Source organism: Larus michahellis, chromosome 1 (assembly GCF_964199755.1).
Source record: "Larus michahellis chromosome 1, bLarMic1.1, whole genome shotgun sequence".
In the NCBI taxonomy this organism is placed as follows: Eukaryota; Metazoa; Chordata; class Aves; order Charadriiformes; family Laridae; genus Larus; species Larus michahellis.
In genome coordinates, this window is record NC_133896.1 from 151,208,069 (window position 1) to 151,222,909 (window position 14,841).

Sequence of the window (14,841 nt, forward strand, 5' to 3'; positions counted from 1 at the left end):
TTACACTTGCAGGCAATCCAACCTGCTAATAGGGTCTGACAGCAGCTCCTCAGTTGTTGCCCTCTCCAGAGTTTGTTTCTCAACCCATCTCTTTCAGGGAACAGACTTCTTCACAATTCCCAAATCCCAAAGCTCAACTCAGCACTTAAATTATAGGTGGATTTCTTAGGCAGACCATCACAAGCATAATGTGGGATCAATCAGCAAAGAGGGCCCACTCAAGTCCAAATAATTCAGCATTGAGAGATGAACAATACAGATATTGTTTGGCTGTTATTGTCTCCATGCATTTCTTTAGTGATTACTTCATGCAAGCATCAAGCGCAGACTTAAGCGCTAATCATTGCTAAAGTCACACGCTGAGTTCACACATAAGGCCCATAACTTCAAAAGCTCTGCGTGAATGTTTCTCATCTCTTTATTGTGTAATACCCTTTCATGGCTAACACGTGCCAGACCAGGTACCATTTTGTGATTAGTCTAGGATGAGGAACCTTATTTAGTCATGTCCTTACACATATGATCTATCTGCTTTAAGGAATTAATTACATGCAACCTGTGTCCTTTCTAGACATTGTATATCATCATCGTTTTCTCATCTATGAGCCACATTGCCACTAGACTGCTATTGACAAAGTTAAACTTCTGCTTTTCAAGACTGTACAGATGACAGTTGGTGTTCTCTGTACCGTTTACACGTCTAGCTTGCTGACCCAGGTCTATCATGGACACTTCATTATTTAATCTGCGCTGCACAATGACTGAGCTTTACCATAGAAGAATAATTTGTTCCTCACTACTCAAACTAGAAGAATTTTCCAGTTCTTAGAGAATTTTAAAGTTTCAGTGAAAATAAAATTCTTGGATTTGGATTGTGCATCTCAAAGTAATAAGCAGATTAAGAATGGAGATCTTACCAAGAGGAACATTCAATGAGTTTTAATCTTCATTCAAGACAGAAAATGCAGAAAGCAGACATGAAAGTGAAGACTTGAAGCAGACAGATCTATGAGGCTGTTACTTCAAGATAAATTTAAACTTATTAGTACAGCCTCAACTTCCCCTTGTACACAAACCACGCATTACTGCAAACTCCTTCTATCAGCACGGGAGTGCATGTGGCCATATTACAAGCCAGATGAAGGAAGAGCTCCAACTGAAGATTAACCTAGAAAAAAATCAGCAGCTTAAAGTGACGTGACAGCACAGACTCTGACTAGGATTTGCACTGAGTTTGTAATGAGGCTATTCACACACGGAACTGAATAACTTCTAACAACGCACCATGCTGGAATCCTGACAAGCCCACAGGTGTTTCCACACAGCACGCAACTACGTTAGACACGATTTTATATTTCCCCAGCCTATTCAACATAATTAGGACTCAGAGATGAGTCCTGCTAAGGCACTCGTAAAAATGCTGTTGGACCACTGGTTTCCTAATTTCATGCAACTGTATGAAAAACAAACAACAAAAAAAGCACTTTCTAGTGCATTTAAAGAGTTTGTGCATTAAAAAGGAGATCAACTTGAGGCAAGTTTACTTTATGCTTCTAGTAGATTAATGGGCAGCTTTGTACATCTTAAGCTGATTGTCTTCTCAAAATGATGTCTTAATGTTAGACAGAACTTTAAGCCAGAAATCTAGAAAGAGCACGTGCAACTTTCTGATGGACCTTATCAAAAGAAGAAAGTAACCCACAACACCTAGACCACCTTATTTGAAAGGATGCAAAAGTCAACATTAGAATTAAAATAATTTTATTTCAATGTACATGAACAGAAATAAAATATAATTTTTTTAAACTTAGAGATATATTGCTGGGCTGGCCCAATCACAAGTGTGATTGCTACAAGGCAGCAAGACTGACAAGACCCACTTCACTGCTTTTTGGGACAACTGGATTCAAAGTACCACCTCAAAAGGGTCGTTCAGGACACAGCAAACTATTTTTTTTGAAAACGAAAGGAAAACTCATCAACTCTTCACCTAGACAAATTTTACATTGTGATCCAAGGAAGATCTCCCTTGAAAATTCTGTCCGTTACTTAGGAACAGTACACAGTATGTGGCGCTATATCTAAACTTAACGGATCAAGGTTTCTCCCAAATACTTTTCTCTATTCTACTCTCTTGTACAAAGCATCTGCTATAAAATCCACACATTCAAAACCACAGAATTATACAAACCTGCGAACAAGGCTGTTTTCAGTATGCTTGTTGCTATGTGCTATTACCCGCTGTATCAGCTTTAACATGCAGCATACTTAGATGGTAAAAGTGCATTTCTCTTGGCCATCTACTTCAGAATTCACAGAAGTTATGACTGTTTTTACAACTTATAGTGCAATGTAATTAAGTTATTCAATATCATGATATGGCACCATAAGATAAGCAATCATTTGTTAAAATGCACGATTCCTTTACTAATCATTTTGTGGTGCTTTACTGATAATATAAGTAATAAACTTGAAAAGACTACTAGAAGAAGAACTGATAAGGAAAAATATTTTTAAAAACTGTCTATCATCGCCTTTAATTAAGAAAATAAAAAAAAAAAAGGAACTTTCAGATTCAAGGAAAACAATAGGAAGCAGTTCTTCACACAACACAGTTAAACTGTGGACTCCTTGCTATATAATGTGGATGCTAGGATACTATGAGGATTTAAAGAGATTTTTCTTCTATGATTTTAACCAGCAAACACTCTCAGGTACAGAGTTCCCCAAGCCCGAGATTTCTTAAAGTATCTTCTGGGGAAGCACTGCTATCTGCTCACCCTGTTTTTACTCTTCCTTGTGCATCTGCTTTTGGCCACTGAGACTGGATGCTGGGCCAGAGGGACCTTTGGTCTGACTCGGTACAGTTGTTTCTTAACAGTTACTTCCAAACACTTCATACATTTACACTTACGACAAAGTTCATAATTTGCCACATTATTTAGTTAGAGGGACTCAGATTTTTGAATTACAAACGACTTCCAAAAGAGGAAAAAAAAATATTTAAGCTTTTTTCTGCTATGACTCAGTTGTATAAAACTGTATAGAAAAATGAGCATTATGTGCAGATGTGATGAAAAGCAGTAAGCTTTATAAAAAACATTCTTAGAAATGTACCAAGCATAAACAAAAGATGATTTACAAATACATTTAGCTGTTCTTCTAGTCATCATCAGAATCCGAATCATATTTCTTTCCTCTGATGGTCTTCTTATCCAACTTTGTAAAGCTTGTTCCATATTTCTTTTGACTTTGAAAAGGTGGGTCCATCAAGTTTCCACTAGAGAAAAAGAGTAAGACATGTTGGTTAAAGCCATATTCATGCAGACCGTTGAGTAGCACCTTTAATTACCTGCTTCTCCAGAAGAGAACACAACCCCTACTCCCTAAAGCCACCCTAAGTAGCATTGTGGCATTCCTAGCATAGCACATCCTGGACAAAATGGCCTGGATAACTGTAGTTAAAACGGGAGTGTGAGCGTAAACAGCACCTGAGAGCGGAGCTCTAGAGAAAAACTGTCTGAAAGGGCTTTTGCTGCAAACTGATCATGCTAAAGAAAACCATCTCTCAGATTAAACAGTAACCAGGGAACTACAGAGAGACTTTTCAAAACAAATGAGGAGCCAGAAGTGTGAAAGAAGCTAAAATTTTGTAACAGGGACATTGGAGTCAAAACTGGGTTTTGTCCTGCCAGAAGTCACCTTCTACTACCTCTGCCTAGGCCAGACAGAGCAGCTTCCCCGTGGTACACTGCATTCCAGCTAGTGGACTATGGGGGACTCATGCCTCAGTGTGCATGTATGACCCTGTTGGGAGCTTTCTCACCAGAGTGTGGGTCCATAGGTTGCTGGGAACAGCAGGCGTTCACATAAAGCTGGAGCACCCACATCTTCTACAGCAGGGGCGCGCTGTAGGAGATCCTCCCCTTGCTCAGAAAATGGTGCGCGTGCTTTCACTCACATGACCTGTGAGGGGTTTGCATCTAAGTGTCAGTGAGCGAGTGAGCAATTAGAACCTTCTGGAATTAGCTACAGAAGGGTGTTTAGGAATTTGTAGACACTAACATTTTGTAAATAATATTTTGCTGATATTGATCCTAAATGTACAGTTGACTGACTGCTAGTTAATTACATGTCAGTAGTAAGTCAATACACCGCTTGAATCCTGATTTTGGCCAAACAATGTGACCCGAACAGTTTTTCCACTAAATACAGTATATCCTTTCACCATGTGCTATCTCACAGGTTGAAGGTAAAGAACAGTTTCTAGGCTCTGAGGAGGACTACTTCCTTTTCAGGAACTCCAGAGAGCAGGACATTACATTCAGAGTAGGGCAGAAATGCAACACTTGTATACAAATGGATGTTTCCTGGAATGGATCTCCTGAGCTGTGCAGATATTGTGGCTCACTTTGCAAAGCCAGGGTACCAAACTCAGGATCTGGTAAAATGAATAGAGAATGAAACAACATCCCCACTCCACAAGGACCTAAGCGCAGAATATACAGTACTAGTAGACTCAAGTAGAAAGTAAAATTATGCCGTAAGCCAATGTACTAACATTTGGCAAATTCAATACAGCTTGGTACAACTCCAATGAAATATTTCTCCCATAAAAAGCTGTTAATGTCTAGAATATATATCCAAGCTGCCTTTGACTCCTTTGCATATTTGCTTGTTTCTGAGCTGGAAAGTGGGTATTACCACTTGTTTTGAATTTTAAATTTTAATTTCAGTCATTTCATCTGAAGTTCAACAGCTACTAAGCTAAATTGAACAGTAGTTTCTTTGCCTTTAAGATACAGCCATACTTCTTGCCAAAATCTGGAAATTAGACATTGAAATAAAATCAGATAATGAAGTTTAAAATAATGAAAAAGAAAAGCCAAAAACATTCAAAACAGAAGAGCAAAATGAACCTGAAAAGATACAGACAATGTTTTAGCCACACTGGAAAGCAAAGCAGAAAGTTCTGGTAAATGATTCTCCTGTAAAGTCAGGCTATTGTGGTGACAGTTATTTTCTACTGCCTTCTATCCTGTAGTCTTAAATGTGGGATTTATCATGATTATATCGTACTACTACACAAATAATTTATTTGCACCTCTGTAACTTATTTTCACTGTCTGTGAAAAAAACCCAACACATTTGTGCATGTAATATGATACAGTTTAAGGACGACTTGCTGAGTTTTCTCTGAAGCGATTAAAAATGCTCAAACTTTACTGCATTGCTACTGTGACATCTAAGCATCTACAGCTCATTTAGAAAGGATTACATTAGATGCATGATTCTGAGAAGCCCTATCAAAGCAGTGTAGCTACTCTATACACCTCACAGCAAGAACTCTGCTTATTTTTATCGCTGTACAAAGAGAACACTGTAACACTCGTTATAATGCCTCAATACTTTGCCAAGGAGATACTCTCCTCTTTCCCTTGCCAAAGTACACAGATTAAATAACTGGATTAAACCCTGGTGTGTCTTAAGCATCCAACATAGCAGTCAAAGTTACAAAGTTTTACAGATTCTCCTGTCTGCAAGCATGTTCTCCTTGCACTGTTATCTGAAAATAAAACAATCACAAAACAATTAATTACCTGTAATTAATTATGTCTGCACAGCCTAATCTCCATTCTAAGGTCTCTGTAGTGAAGTCATCAGTGTTGCCGAGATCAGTAAAGCCCACGACATAGTCTTGTGTTTTTCCATCTTTTACTAGTGCTAGAGTGGGGATTACTTTGATGCGCAGTCTCTCGCACAAAAAAGGAGATTTTTCAGCATTTAATTTCAAGAATTTTGTCTCAACATGTTTTTTTGCCAATACAGTCAAATGTTTATCCATTATTTGGCACCTGTGAAAAAAAAAACCCAAATATATAAAGTATTAGAATCAATACGCTGAAGAAATGTATTTTAGAGAAAGTTTAAAAGGAACAGTAGAGCTAGTTCTACCATATTAATTCCTCAGATATGACCTTTGTAATTAAGAATTTAGTTTCAAGAGAAAACGTGTTTCAAAGGTAGCTGGATTTAATGACTTGCAGAATAACAGCTTGGAGCACCTTTATTGTGTAATTATACCATCCATTTCTCTAATTTCTTCCCAATTACTCCCATATACACCTGAAAGCCTCTCTCATTTCTTGAGGCCTGCATTTACTGATGAAATTTCCCTCTGACTTCCATTCTTCCCACTCTAGCTTCGCTGCCTGTCAGTTGGAAAAATTTCCCTATAGCTAACACTCACATCCCAAGCACTCTCAACATGTAACAGGGTTTTGGTTTTTTTCAGTCATTACCACCAAAACCAAGATGCAGTAACTCACTACAGGGAAAAAAAAAAGTTATTTCCACAGACTGCTTCAGGAGGGCTAAAGGCAAAAATATTTCACTTTTTTGTGGCAATGGAATAGGAGTAAGCATACAATTACTGTTTCTCACTAAGGGACAGTAACGTGAACTGCTCAAAATACTTGTCAGATGGCAGAGATTTGTGGACTTTTCACCTACGATCTCAGCTTTCTGGACTTCTTCTTTAAGTGGTTTGGCTTAGCTGCATGAACTCTGTGATGTGACTGTCCTTTAACTCAAGAGAAGAGCTGAACAGATCAAAAAGCTGCAGTGGGCAAGGATCAAAGCAACTCGATATTGTGGTTGGTAAACCTGACACACTAGCTTCAAGCTGGTTGCCAGCACGACACATTTTACAAAGAACTTTCTCTAAACTTCTTTCTCCTGTCTGAGTCTACAGACTTTGTTGGTTCAAGAAACAAGAACCAAACAACTCAAACCTGTTCTAAGCTACTTTATTTGCAGAGACAGTCTTTTAACTTCTTTGAGTAAAAGCTAGCCAAATACAGACGTTTCAGATACTTCTGAAACTTAAACATTTAACTTAGAAAATGTAGGACACAGATACCTCACTGCATAATCCAGCCTTGACCTCTTTCCATTTCTCACATTGAGGCTGTTTCAGTTTATATTCTGTAAGTTAGAGAGAACATAACACCCTGGGGGGAAAAAAACAACCAACCAATCAAAACCAGGACAACTGGCTTCCCCTTCAACAAACTACTCTACTTTGCAACCGCATTTTAACAAAAGACCTTAAGACAGAACCACTGAGGAACAGCCTACAACCCAGAACTTCTGAAATTCCTCCAAGGAAGTGCGAGATCTTATTTTAGGTTCCTACTCCGAGGCAGGACATATTCTCAGATCTAGGCCTCACACCTGAAAGAAGTGACATAATCACACCAGCACAAAGGGAAAGCAGCTGTAACTGGTATCCACAGATCCTTTCGAAATAAAAGGTTCAATTCTGAAGATGCCTAAACAAGTTTTTATTTTTATTGTTGTTTGCCAGAACTGTCCACAGTATCTGTCTGGAATAACCAAAGTGATCTTTTTGAAATGCTGCTCCTGTATGGTCACTACTTTTACAGAGCTGGCTCCCTCAAACTAAATCAATAATGAAACGCAGCACTCTTCAAATACTGTCAAAGAAGTTATACATATATAGTTTAACCAACTATGTAAGAGGGTATTAATTGTTGTCAAATCTTGTTCAGATTAACTGGAATAGAAAAATTAAAAAAAAATCAAATCTTGAGAAGATTTGGAAGATGAAGGAAATACAATACCTCTAAAAATGCTTATTTATTTCTGGGATTTGAAAGAACAAAAGAACACATCCGTTTTTGTAGACATCTATAAACAAAAGGTTTCTTAAGCACAGCTTATTTACTATACCTGAATGTTGTATCTCTATAGAAATGGCAAACCACATTTTTACTTTCTTTGACTTCTTGGAAAAAGTCTCTCTCACTTGGGATTTCTCTGTATTCTCCGTGTCCTTTTGAAAGCCACTCCTTTTGGAAAACGTAAAAGGAAATAATTAGTATGGAGTTTGTTAGTCCTGCACCTGTCATGCAAGCTCTACAGCTTTTAAGAAAAATAAAAGAGGGGGCCTGCAGTGGAAGCCCATTCCATACAGTAACAAAAGGAGAAAAAAAATTGTTTCAGCCCCTTTAGTTCTGTTTTGAATATACGCAAATGCCACTAGGCTAGACAATACTTTCGGATTGTCTCTTTCTCAACAACAGGTAGGTGGTTGAGCAGTAAGGCTACCTTACTTATTTGGAAATACAAATCTTATACAGAGCTGCATAAATTTCTGCAGTGCAGCCTCTCAGTAAGACTAGACTAGTTCAAAGAGAACACCAACAACAGAAAATTCTCAGGATTTGAAAACTGCTAATCGACAGCCTGGAATACTCTCTCTAAAATGTTTTCAAACACTCAAAGGACTCGTCTAAAACTGACTCAAGTCATTGTATGTATTAAAATAATTTTCTTCTAATTTAACCCTCTGAAAAAATCAGGCAGAAAAAAAGCCTACTAACTCACCTGCAGCAGATGATGTCTATCTATCAAATATACTCTGAAGGTATCTTAATATGAGCCAGCTTCCAGAAAACCATTCAGAAAACACATGCATACTATTAGTCACAAAATGTATGGAGAAACAGAATTTCACAAGCTAAAATTTACAGGCAACTTCAAGAACTGCCTGTTTAAGTGTGCAAATACGGTTTAGAAAAAACCTAATCTTCCAGATTTTCAAAGGCATTTAAGCCAAGCATTACAATTACCTTTCAGTATTGTAGGTGTATTAAAACAAGTACAGACTAAGCTAAATGATTAGAAGTAGTACAGTATGACAGAACCCAACAAAAAACTTTAATTTCCAGTGCGGCAGAAAGAATTTACATAAATTACTGCTCCTGATCTTGCCGTTCATCTTAGCAGAGTGAAAAAAAAAAAAAAAAAAAAAGGTTTCCAGGCAAACCAAAAATATCCCGTAAGCTAAATTAGCTACATCAGGATAGAACAAAGAATTTCCTGAACATTGTACACATTAAAAATGCATAGAAGTACGAGCACATGGAGAAGTCATCATGATGTAAATCAAGACCTGACCTACCCTTCAACAGTGGGTATGCATTAATTTCCCTCTGCACAATCCTATTCCAGAATAGTGTGGCAGCTTACTCCTTTTACTGAGTACTACCCTACTTTAAATTTGCATTTGAAAATGCATGAGAACAGTGACTTAAGATCAACTGACATGAACAAGTTTTTGCATGAGAACTACCACGTCACATCCAAGAACATCTAAGCATTATGACTTCAGAAAAAGGAAAACACTAGAATCAAATATACACCGAACTTCTAAAAACAAACAAATGGTGTGCCACTTTCTCTGCTTCCGTGTCTATAGAGTCAAAGCTGCTAACACTGCCTATCCTCCAGCATCCCAACCATGCCATAACATTTTACTGCATTCCCGTTTCAAAGCATGGCATTAGCTTTTATGGGTTCCACCACAGTCAGAGCATCTCCTTTCAACCCAGCCACCTCACCCCCAACCCAGTCTATTTGTTGAGGTTTTCTTCGATGGAGAAAGTTAAGAAACTTACGGCTTCCCTACTTATAATTCAGGTCTCACACTGTGTGTTACCAAAATTTTGGTGAGAACAATGTTCAAAGAGACTTTTTGGGGAACACAAGGACCACAATTTAGCATGAGATATCAGGGACAAAAGCAGAATTTCTTTCCTGCAAGAAGAAATGAGCAGTCATACAAGGACATTTCATTGGGTTAGGAGTGGGACAAACGATTCACCCTACGAACAAGGAAAGACCCTGTATCATTCTTCTACAAAATACCTTAAGAGAAGAGCACACATCACTTACATGCCATAAGTAACAATCTTCATAATTCAGAAGCTTAAGGAGCCTTAAGGCTTATGATTAGGATGCCTACAAGGCTTATGCTTCCAGATAGCAATGTTCAATGAATACAGACACATACCAAATACTTGGTTCACATACACAGTTTCCCTAGGATTACCAGAAAGTCTGTTACACTATCCACATCAAGAGTCTATATAACTACAGGAATTACTTGTTTCTGCTGCTGGGCCTTTTTTAGTGCCTCAAGCCTCCTTTGTTTAAGGCGTTCCAATTCATCTTCATCCATTTGGTCCAGCTTCTGCATTTCAGCATCCAGATGTTCTTCCACAACCTTGGTAGTCTGAAGTATTTCATTCTCCAGAACTTTTTGAAGTATTTCAACAGAAGTATCAGCAGCCATCTTTACCTATAAAGTGATCTCTTCAAAGCTGTGGAAATAGTGATACATGGAATTAACATTTATATAAACACTTAATTAAAAGCCTGACCTCTCTTACTTGCAGTTCACACTGTAGAGAAACAAAATGCTATGCAATTTGAAGATAGCAGTAGATAGTTCTTTTCTATATTGCAACACCCTTTGGAGAATACTTTCACAATGAACACAGATGGCAACAAAGATACCAGTCAAATCCTATTCTCTCAATCCCAAAGGTAGCTGTTGAAAGTGCACAGGAACCTGAAATTACTTGTCAATACGAAGACATAAAATTCACCAGTTCCAAAGGAACACTAATCCTGAGACAGATCCATATACATTTAATCCATATTCTGAAAGTAGAAGATGCAATCACAAAGCTCCAAGCTGCAAGATGTCTCAGAGTAAGTCTAAACAATGCTCAGTATATAACTTTCCATCAGTAGTTTAAATACAATTACTTTAAGTACCCGATGCATATTAACATATTTAAATCTGAATTAACACTCCTCTCCTCAGCTAAAAGGCACTAAAGAGCAAATGCTTTAGGCCAATACACTGCTTCAATTAGTACAAGAAAACTGCTATTGCAAACACCACCATATGGCAGCCAGCGAAAGGATTTAAAAAACCCAACAACCGCTACCTAATTGCTGTATGAAAAAGCAAAACTAAAATAATTTTCTGTTACATTCCCCCTGCCCTAACACTCCAAAAGGCACAAAATACTAAGACTGGGGTGCATGAAGAGCTGTGGCAACATAATCGATTGTTCTCCTCAATAAATTAACACTACAAAAAAACTATCACTATAAAAAGTGACAGTTTTGAAACAGGGATAGTGCACAGTCACCCTAACCAGATTCTCAACCTGCAGGCCACAGATTTGATGTGCTGAATTCGGGCTCCACAGTACTCTTGGCTGTATTTCAGAACAGCCAAACTACAAATCCAACGGCACTGGCAAACACCTTGCACAGAGACGCAAGAAAGCATTTTAAGTAGCGATGGGCAAAACACCAACACCACGGCAGCACTCCAAGTGCAATGCAACATCAGCAGTGCTGAGCCTGCTGCCACTCTCCACACGTCTCACAGCCACGCTTGCTCTGACCTGCGGCACCTTCTCTGGAGTCCCTCTCCCCGAAGCTGCTAACTGCAAAGCCTCTCCGTTTAGTATTTTCTATCCCCCTTGTGTTTCCAGAGGAAATAAGAACCTTGCTAGCGCGGGTCAGAAGCCATGAGATCTTCAGGAGCGGGAGGGAACACTGCTCAGCTAGGGCAAAGGGAGGCTCGCCCTCCAAGCAAACAGGGAGGAAAACGTAAAGTCAACCCCAGCCAGCCTCCGCCCAGAGGGCTCCCCGAGCCGGGGACGCCGGGGTGCCAACAAACATTTGCTACGCAGCGGGGGCCCTGCGCCCACGGCCCGTTCCCGGCTGGCTCCGCACACGCTGACGGGGCAACGGGTCCTGCCCGCCCCACCAGGGAGGGGCACCGGGGACCGGGCCGGCACCGCCCGCCGGAGACCGCCCGTAACGGGGCCGGGGGGCCGACGCCGGCTGCGGGACACCGCGCAGGCGCCGCGCGCCTCCACCGGGCCGTTACAAACAACGGTCGCCCGCGCGCGCACCCACCCACCCAGCTCCAGACGAGCTCTCCAAGGAAAACATCACCCTTCCCCGGCCACGGTACCGGCCGCGCCGCCCGCAAAACGGCCGAAGCCCCAACACGGCACGGCCACTCACCCCGTCCTCCTCCTCCTGCGCCGCGGCGGCTCCGCTCCCCGCCTCTCCCCGCCCCGCCCGACGGCAGCACCCCGCCAGCCTCTCGCGAGAGCCGGGGCGGGGCCGCGGCCACGTGCCCGCGCGCGCACGCACGCACGCACACACCCAGAGCTCCGCCCCGCCGCGACTACCCCTGCCGGGACGCACCGCCCATCCGTCTCCCTAACGACCGCGCTCGGGGCGGGGCTTGGCCGCGAGAGGGGGGCGTGACCTGCCCCGCCCCTCACCTCACCTCGGCGTGCCGCCGCTGCGGGGCGGGTGCGCGACGGCTGTAACGGCTGCCGGCGGGAGCTGTGAGGGCCGCCCGCCGCGTTTCTTGGGAGGGGGGGCGGAAGGGGGGGCGGGGAGCTTCTTCTCGGGGTTGGGCGTGTAAGGCCGAGCCCCCGCAGGGAGTCGGGGCGCGGCGGGGGAGTAACGGCCGGGAGGCGCGGGGCTGGGCCGGGCCGGGCCGAGCCGAGCCCGGCCCCTCGAGCGATGCCGTGAGGTAAGGGCGCCTCGGCGAGGGCAGGCGGGGCTGGTGGGCGGCGGCGCGGCTCGGCCGGACCGTTCCGGCAGTCTCGTTGAGAAGACGGCTGTGTTGGAGTAGCCGGGGCTTGTTGTCTCTTTGCTCTTGGAAGCGCGCTAGAAGATCCGCGGATTTAAATAATGGGATATTAAAGTCTGTTTTTTTTTTTTAAAAGAGAAGTGTTCTGCTGTCTTGTTTCCTGGAAATCTGTCTCCCCAGTACTGAAGTACGCTGATGGGGAAGGTGGGGAGGGAAGATAAACTCTTGTCCTTCGCCGCCGTCCGCCGGGAGCCGGGGTGGGCGAGGCTGATAAGGAGCTGTAGCCGTGTGAAGGCGGAGGGAAGAAGGGAGGATTTTCGTGGAGCGAAGCGAGGTGGAGGTGGCGATCCTGAGGCTGAAGAGAACCGTGAGACGTGCTCTGCCCGCGGAAGGAATTACTGTAGCGGGGCCAAAACTCCCCGCAAAAGGGGAACCTCCCTCCCTGCAGCCGAGTTCGAGCGCTCCGTGTCCCCGGCAGGGCGGCCGCCGCCGGCCCTCCCTTCCCCTCCCTTCCCCTCCCTCCGCTTCTCCGCCCCTCCCCGGGCAGCACCGACCGTTTTCCCCCTCCGGCCCGGCAGGGGGCGTTAGAGCGGGGAGGCGCTGCCCGGGTCGCCGCTCGTGGCGTGCGTGCGCGGTGCAGGCCGGGAAGGCGGGGGCGGGGCGGGGCCGGGCGGGCGGCGGGGGCGGCTTTGCCATATGCGCGGTGCTGCGCGCGGGCGGGCGGGTAGCGCTGAGGTGGGGGACGAGCGTTGGGGCCGCCGCCATGGGCAAGAAGCAGAAGAACAAGAGCGAGGACAGGTAAAGGTGGCCACCCCCACCTACTCCTCGCCGTCTCTTCGCCGCCTTCCCCGGGCCGCTGACAGCAGTGGCGAGCGCCGGTGCGGCGTCGCTGAGTCAGGCCCTGCCGGGGCATCGCGGCCTCGTCGGAGGAGGCGGGCAGGCGGGGCTCGGCGGGCCCGGCCCGGCGGCCCTTGGCCGGGTGGCGGTGGCGTGGCGGAAGGCCCGGTCGTGCCTCTCGCCCGGGGCAACGGCAGTAGCTGTGTGTGCGGGCCCAGTCGGTGGCGGAGGCCCGACAAGAGGGTGGCGGGGGGCGGCTGGGTGTCCCGCGGGCGGCGGTGTGGAGGAGGAGGCTGGCGGTCCCTGAGGCCGGCTGTGGCAGGGGAAGTTTGGCCATCGGCGCTGGAGCGGTTGCGTTGCTGCCACCGTCGTTGCGCTGCCTCTGAAACGCGCTTCCCTCAGCCTGGCCCGGGCTCTCGGGAAGGTTGTCGGGGAACGGGCCAGTGACAGGCGGCCACTGGTTGTGAGCACGGATCTCGATTGTCGGGTGAAAATAGCTGCTTGGTTCAGTTCCAGCGCCTGAAGTGGTTTTGGGATTTTTTTGGGGTTTCGTTTTTTTAGTGGGAGACAATGCTGTAGACTGTGCTATGATTTAGAGATTTGTGCAACTTTAATAAATGCAGATATTAGGCACTTTAGCGATTGAAGGGTAGGATGATCACTTCCATGGTTATGAGCATATTATCTTGGATACTGCCCCGTCTGTGAACTTTTTTTTCTATGTAAGAGGTTCTTATAATGGCAGCTATGTTAACCATATGGAAAGCTGACCAAATAACGTTGTGCATATATACACTAACAGGACAGAACATATTGTTACCTGCTGCTATAAATAATAAATACAAAAATACAATCAATTTGGAGAGTGTTTTTAGTTGTTAATACTGACAAGGAGCTAAATGAAAACTGACATCTTAAAATGTGTATGAACTAGAAACTACAACTTCTTCCCCTTACCTAGACTGCTCATTTGATACATCCTTTTTGAGTCATTAAGTGTTTCTCTTATGAAAGCACTCCCTATGAAGGATTTTCACAAAATATTATTTTCTCTCTAGGCGTTTTTACTACCTAGATGTGTAGTGCATGAAGATGTTGATGTTAATGACTTAAGGCTGTTACCCTTTACCAGGTTAGGGTGTAAACTGTTCTAGTTTCTCTAGTTCTTTCTGTGTAATGAGTATTTTGCTAGTGAGGCATTTTGCTTGTCTGACTAATTTTCCTCGCACCTTCTGCCACACCACGTATTCTGCTTTGTAGTGTGTGTTGTTATCAGTTTGTTTCATGGGCTATGTTTCACAGGTATATCTTGGGAGCAGCTCTGTCGAGGAGATGAGTCAAGTGTGATTTCAGAAAGCAGACGGATGGGTTGGATCTTTGTGCTCTAAAGGAAAGAAGGCCTAGCGCTCATCTTTGTCCCTGGTGTGGTAGATGACAAAATCACGCAGAAGCCTTCGGGTACTGAAGCACTGCTGCTCGGGGCGCTTCCAGTGACA

General features: G+C 43.9%; 2 protein-coding genes across 10 annotated transcripts in view; one reads left to right on the forward strand and one right to left on the reverse strand.

Moving 5' to 3' along the window:
* Positions 1-1,744: 1,744 nt before the first annotated feature.
* TXNDC9 (thioredoxin domain containing 9) lies at positions 1,745-12,981 on the reverse strand. 7 transcript variants are annotated; one of them, XR_012590088.1, is made up of 6 exons: positions 11,926-12,128; positions 9,974-10,190; positions 7,756-7,874; positions 5,601-5,855; positions 3,827-3,966; positions 1,745-3,280 (listed from the first exon to the last, which is right to left on the reverse strand). XR_012590088.1 is itself a non-coding variant. In XM_074609119.1 (5 exons), exons 2-5 carry the CDS (start codon positions 10,160-10,162, stop codon positions 3,163-3,165), a joined length of 681 nt encoding a protein of 226 aa, XP_074465220.1. In that variant the 5' UTR covers positions 10,163-10,190; positions 12,197-12,981; the 3' UTR covers positions 1,745-3,162. The 7 variants fall into 7 exon arrangements, 6 of the variants coding, with proteins under 6 accessions (XP_074465220.1, XP_074465210.1, XP_074465235.1 ...); XM_074609119.1 differs by lacking the exons at positions 3,827-3,966; positions 11,926-12,128 and adding an exon at positions 12,197-12,981; XM_074609109.1 differs by lacking the exons at positions 3,827-3,966; positions 11,926-12,128 and adding an exon at positions 12,192-12,981.
* Positions 12,982-13,160: 179 nt separating this feature from the next.
* Positions 13,161-14,841, forward strand: part of EIF5B (eukaryotic translation initiation factor 5B) — a 39,552-nt gene continuing 37,871 nt past the window's right edge. For 2 of the 3 annotated variants that reach the window (XR_012590084.1, XM_074609046.1), the window contains exon 1: positions 13,161-13,306. Coding sequence is in view for 1 of the 3 variants with exons in the window: in XM_074609046.1 (XP_074465147.1) it covers positions 13,272-13,306 (35 nt within the window). In the remaining 2 variants the exon portion in view is untranslated. Of the gene's footprint in view, positions 13,307-14,647; positions 14,804-14,841 lie in introns of those variants that run through there. The other variant, XM_074609075.1, reaches the window with a different exon arrangement.

Excerpts from the sequence above, each read along its gene's own strand:
- TXNDC9 (XM_074609119.1), bottom strand. The coding sequence starts at position 10,162 with ATGGCTGCTGATACTTCTGTTGAAATACTTCAAAAAGTTCTGGAGAAT. Across the intron at positions 7,875-9,973 it reads AGGCCCAGCAGCAGAAACAA|GAGTGGCTTTCAAAAGGACA; the intron begins GTAATTCCTGTA and ends GTTTTCCAAAAG. Across the intron at positions 5,856-7,755 it reads TATAGAGATACAACATTCAG|GTGCCAAATAATGGATAAAC; the intron begins GTATAGTAAATA and ends TTTTTTTCACAG.